The 5,690-nt window shown below is 34.2% G+C and overlaps 1 protein-coding gene across 2 annotated transcripts; it reads left to right on the top strand.

The window, feature by feature from the left end:
• The first annotated feature begins 1,357 nt into the window (after positions 1-1,357).
• LOC21406527 (probable calcium-binding protein CML21) lies at positions 1,358-4,895 on the top strand. Of its 2 annotated transcripts, none has more exons than XM_010094092.2 (6): positions 1,358-1,521; positions 1,760-1,847; positions 2,445-2,710; positions 3,049-3,251; positions 4,016-4,190; positions 4,463-4,895. In XM_010094092.2, exons 3-6 carry the CDS (start codon positions 2,512-2,514, stop codon positions 4,573-4,575), a joined length of 690 nt encoding a protein of 229 aa, XP_010092394.1. In that variant the 5' UTR covers positions 1,358-1,521; positions 1,760-1,847; positions 2,445-2,511; the 3' UTR covers positions 4,576-4,895. The 2 variants fall into 2 exon arrangements, with proteins under 2 accessions (XP_010092394.1, XP_024018754.1); XM_024162986.1 differs by having other exon boundaries at positions 1,358-1,542.
• The last annotated feature ends 795 nt before the right edge of the window (positions 4,896-5,690 follow it).

Below are 5,690 nucleotides of genomic sequence, written 5' to 3'. Positions count from 1 at the left end.
GGATGGGAATCCCTAGCATGGCCGGCCACAAGGGATAAGGGATAGAGGAGAATTTTGGTTTGAAATTCAAATTGGAGATAGAGATTGGATTCCTTTTAGAAGTTTGACTTCTACTCTATAAATACTATTTTTTAGACAATTTTCGGAATGGTTTTTTGCCCTAATTTTAGAGGTAGCCGAAATTTCTCTATAGAAATTTTGGAAACAATTTTTCAGCCCTAAGAGTTAAGGCTGGCCGAAATTCTCAAGAGAGAGAGGAAGGAAAAATTTTTTTTCTCCAAAAATTTCACATCGTGCATGCGTTGGTGTTTGTGAAAATTCGAGTGTTAATTGTAACCCGTTTTGTCTCATGTGTGCCCACACACACGTCTTCGTGGATTCTAGGAATTGACGTGGAAGACATTGGTTTTCTAAACACAAAGATTGGAGCAAGGACTATTCGTGGTCAAAGAACTCAAGTTATCATCCGAGTCGGCTTCCAGGTATTTTTCCTTATTGAGTTCTTGATATATATAAGTTAATGAGATTAATTTATTCGTGCATAAATTAATATAATCTATAGAGTATCTCAAAAATTTTATGAAAATTTTTATTATACACGATCCGCCTCTCTCCCGCACCACCACGCTTCCGCAGCCGGATTCGATTCGGCGACCAACATTATTATCAAAGTTTCTTTATTTAATATCAAATCTACTACACTTTGAAAATTTGGCCACTTACAGGCATATTTTCTTGTCTTAAATAATTAATTAACAAATAACAACCTCCTTCATTTGACTTTTTCATTTATTTATTTATTTATTTATTTATTGTCATAATATCTAGATTGCAGAAAGTGCGGCCTCCACACACCATCAATTTTTGTTTACTCTTTTTTTTTTTTTTTGTATAATTTGAATGTTTGAATTGGTTCATCAGTTTCTCTAATATATCATTTCTTTTTTCTTTTTTCTCTTTTTCCTTATTCTATCTTCTGAACTGCACTTAATTTACTAAACAAAGTTGTTTTGGATCCAAACCTAATTAAAATTGTTAAAAAATAATGTCTCAACGATGGTAGTACCAAATTTATAACTTACCATAAATTTAAGAGGAAGTTTTCTGATATTTTGAGTTGTGATGGACAAAATAATACGACCTTTATTTTTCGAGTACCAAATAATGATAATATTATCCTTTTGAATAGGTTCATGCCTCTCTAATATGCTTTTTGTTTTCCTCATTTTCCATATTTTTATTTTCTTGAACTGTTTTTAATTTACCAAAAACTATCCTATTAATATTACATTGTTTTGGATCATCAGATATGCATATTTTTAGTATGATATGATATCATATAAGAACAACCTTTTTTCTGTATTATTTTGTTGTTCTGATTTGGTTCAATTGGTTCATCAGTTTCTTCTTTGATACTTCCTTTCTTTTTCCTTTTATTTTCCCTGTTAGAATTAAAAAAAAAAAAAAAAAAAAAAAAAAGTCAGCAAAGAGCAGAGACTAGAGAGGAGATGACAATACGTGGTGGGTGGAGCACAAAGATTGGTTTAAAATCCTTAACTTTAGCCTTATGTCTTGCTATTCTTTCTTCTTTCTTTCTCTCTTCTTACCTTGTAGATAGATAAAAATAATTCTCACTTTTCTTTTTCTCAATCATCACCACTTTTTTTTTTTTTTTTTTGTTACCCTTTTCACGTCTCTTTCTTCTTCTTCATTTCCCATGATCTTTTTGTGGAACTGAAGGGTGGTTTGACCTTTTCAGTTGGTTTGTGATCTCTTTCAAGCTTGTTAGAAGAACCCCATTTCACAGTTTGTTCTTCTGATCTTGTTCAAGGGAAAAAAAAGGCCTGGTATGTTCTTCACTAATTATGTATTTTTATGCTTAAAAAGTTTATACTTTTATTAATTTGTATATTCTATTCCTTTCTTTTTTCTTCACTTTATCTGAAAACTAAGTTGTTGGTTTTGATGGAAGTAAAGGAATTTTGTCCAATAGCTTCTGCAATTAGAATCCAAGGATTCTAAAGGGGCAAAAAAAAAGGGGGGCTTTTTGTTACTCTCTTATTAGAATTGATTAGTGATTCTATCTAGTGTTTTTAGAATTCTGATTGGAATTAGAACTAATCATCTATTATTGTTCTTCTAAGTTTGGAATATATAGCTGTCCTTCCTAATCTGACAGAAACAGAAAGAAGATTGATTAGTGGCTGCATAATTGCATTTGCATACATGTTCTCACATGATCATTTGACAAGGACATTGTCCAGGTTGATTTATTTTTATTTTTTTAATTTTACAAAGAGGATTATGTGAATTAGAATGACCTCAGAACAAAAATAATGAACCCAACTTTATTATGCTTCATAGCTTTATCTGTCATAATTAGAGTGCATAATTTTGTTTGTACTTGTCCTGAAATGTTTATTTTGCCCCTATGGTTTTGGCAGCATAATTACAGGTTTATAAAAAAGAAAGAAAAAAATCCCATCCCATTTTGGTGTTCTTCTAGTGGAAATGGGGGGTATAGTGGGAAAGTCTGAATCACCCAAGAAGGTTTGCACACCAGAAACAAAGCTTGAAGCCAAAATTGTGGAAGCCATGAAGAGGAGAGCAATCCAAGGAACCTCCATGAAATCATTCGACAACATAATCTTGAAGTTCCCAAAGATTGATGAGAGCTTAAGAAATTGCAAGGCTATTTTTGAGCTATTTGGTAAGTCTTTGTTTGTAACGACATCTATTGTTTTATCATTCTTGTGGGTGTCCGATCCAAAAGCATACTTGAACTTGAAGAGCGGCTCATGTGGTTTGGGCCTCGAAGAAGTGCCTGAGCCCATCTATTGGGCGCACCGACGGATTCTTAAGGGACTTCTCAAATTAAGGGTCAAAACTAGTGGTGTTTGGGGTCGATTCCCGAGTCTAGTCCTGGATGGTGTTTAAAGGTTTTGATTGCGCCTATTATGTTAGTTGCAACTTGTGGGTGGATGGTTGCAATACCTAGATCAATGTCTTTCTCATTTTTTATTTGTTTTCCTCTTCCTAAAATAACAGATGAGGATTCAAATGGTGCGATTGATCAGGAAGAGATGAAAAAGTGTTTCCATAAGCTGGGAATTTCTTTCACAGAGGAGGAGATCAGTGACTTCTTCAATGCTTGTGATATTAATGAGGATATGGGAATAAAGTTCAATGAGTTCATTGTTCTTCTTTGCCTTGTCTATCTTCTCAAGGATGGTCAGACTGCAATTCACACTGTATCCAAAATATAGTGCTTACTTATACCCGTGACACACACCATATCTTATCTTATATTTATAGTTTTTTTTTTTTTTCTTATATTCTTTGGATATATCTAGAGGCTATTGGTTAGTTAGTGGGGACGGAAGTGTAATGTTGGTCGTTTCGCCTGATAAGTCTTGAGTTTGAGTAAGTCCCACTATAGTGAGCGGAGTAAATGGACAATTTACTTCGTGAGGGGGATCCATGGCCATTCTGTGATACCTCGTATTCCCGAGGTTATCTAGGTATACCATTTTCTATTTTTTATAGGCAAGAGAAAAAATGAACTCTATTTTTTTTATTTTTTATTATTTATTATTTTTCAGGCTTTTTCTTTTTAAGATTGATGAGTGGCTATACAAGAATGAATCACATAAGGAATAAAATTATTCGTAATAAAGTAGGTGTAGCACCAATAGAAGATAAGGTGCACGAATGCCGCTTGAGGTGGTTCGGGCATGTCTAACGTAGACCGCTAGAAGCACCAGTTCGTGTTTGGGAGGACATTCTTATACCTAATACTAAGAGAGGGAGAGGTAGACTAAGAATTACGTGGACTGAAGTCGTTAGGAAAGACATTTTAGATTTAGGCCTTTAGGAAAGTCTAATTTCGAACAGAACCGTGTGAAAAAGTGAAATCCATATAGCCGATCCTAATTACGTTGGGATTAAGGCTTGTTGTTGTTGTTGTTGTTAGGCTTTTTCTTTCTGGTTTTGTTGTCTCCTTGACTTGCTCTAGAAATTGAAAGTTGTGATGCCGAATCAGGAGACGACATTCGAGACATTGGTGGATGCATTTGTGTTCTTGGACAAGAACAAGGATGGCTATGTGAGCAGGAGTGAAATGGTTGAGGCCATAAATGAAACCACATCAGGGGAACGCTCTTCTGGGAGGATAGCCATGAAAAGATTTGGTCAGCTCTCTTTCTATTTCAAAACTATCTATCATCAGTAGTAATGCAATCATCACATATGCGATACTATATTAAAATCGTTAGATAATAAAGTAAGACCTTGTTTTTTTTTGGTAAAAAAAAGTAGGACCTGGTTCTTTTACTTTCTATCTCGTGACAATTCTCATTTACCGACACACAAATGGTGGTGCATCACTATCTCTTACTCTATAGGTAAATTAGTGAAACGATGATGTTGATAAAGAAATTTTTCCTTTTTTTTTTTCCTGCAGAAGAAATGGACTGGGATAAAAATGGAATGGTGAGCGTCAAGGAGTTTCTTTTCGCATTCACTCGTTGGGTCGGAATTGATGAGGTTGAGGAGGAAGAGGAAGAAGAACAATGAAAACTACAGGATTAAACACAAATTTCTTCTTCTTTTTCTTTTCCCTCTTGTCCTTTGAGATGTTGTTGCTTTGTAGCTAAGCTTACTAGGACAATCTTGGGCCTTACAGAACCCTTTTTTTTTTTTTTTTTTTTGTTCCTCTTTACTTTTTTCTAATAAAGGACCACTTGATGTCTCATCAAAATATGTGTAAAGTTGCCTCATTGTGTCCCTCCTTGTAATTCCTTTGTAAACATCATGAAGCTTTCTCACCACCATAGTTAGGAATCAACCCCACTCTATTCTATGTTGTGTAATGTAATGTAGGGTTTCAATGTCTATTTATTTAACTATGTCAAACAACAAAGTTGAAGCTTTTTTTTTTTTTTTCTTTTTTCTGTCTAGTACGAACTACAATGAAAACACAACTATTTGATGTTTGTGAACTGGCAAACAGTTGTCCAAACTCAAGCAGTCTTTCTGGGGCAAATGGCAAATATATGGAAATTCAGAAGAAGAAAAAAAAAAAATCAGCCACAAATTGGTCATATTAGAACCTTAAAAAAAAAAAAAGACAAATATTTAACAAGAACATTATCTTACGGAGGGAAATTCAGCTCTTCTTATTCCACGACTACATAAACTCTTAGGTTCAATAGCTAAATACATGACAACATAATCAAGATACGAGATCAAAAGAAACATGTTTGCCTCTGTCCAAAATCCCGATTCTGATCATTAACCCGTCGCCATTAAGAATAATATTTGGATTACAGACGACGTGAGAAAGAGCGAGAGACGGTACAAACAGATCTCGTAACAAAACTTTGCTCGAAGATAACAAAAGAATGACAATAAACCAATGTTCTATAATCTACAGTTTTGAAAAGTACAAAAACACGCCATGATTCCGAGACAACACGCAAATAGGGTAAGTAGTAGACTAGTAGTAGATCGTTGCTGCCTCAATACTCTGTATACAAGCAAAAGCCATAACTTCACTAAAACCCCCATTTTGTAACAAAATTGTCACCACAAAGCGTAAAAATAATAAGCCTAATATTTTGCAGTCTCGAGAAGGACAACTCTGACATGGAAAAGAGAAAAAAAAAAAAAAAAAAAAAAAAAAAACAAAC

This window comes from Morus notabilis, unplaced genomic scaffold, assembly GCF_000414095.1.
Source record: "Morus notabilis unplaced genomic scaffold, ASM41409v2 Scaffold337, whole genome shotgun sequence".
In the NCBI taxonomy this organism is placed as follows: Eukaryota; Viridiplantae; Streptophyta; class Magnoliopsida; order Rosales; family Moraceae; genus Morus; species Morus notabilis.
The sequence above is the reverse complement of the archived record's forward strand: the minus strand, read 5'-3'. Positions and strand labels throughout refer to the sequence as shown.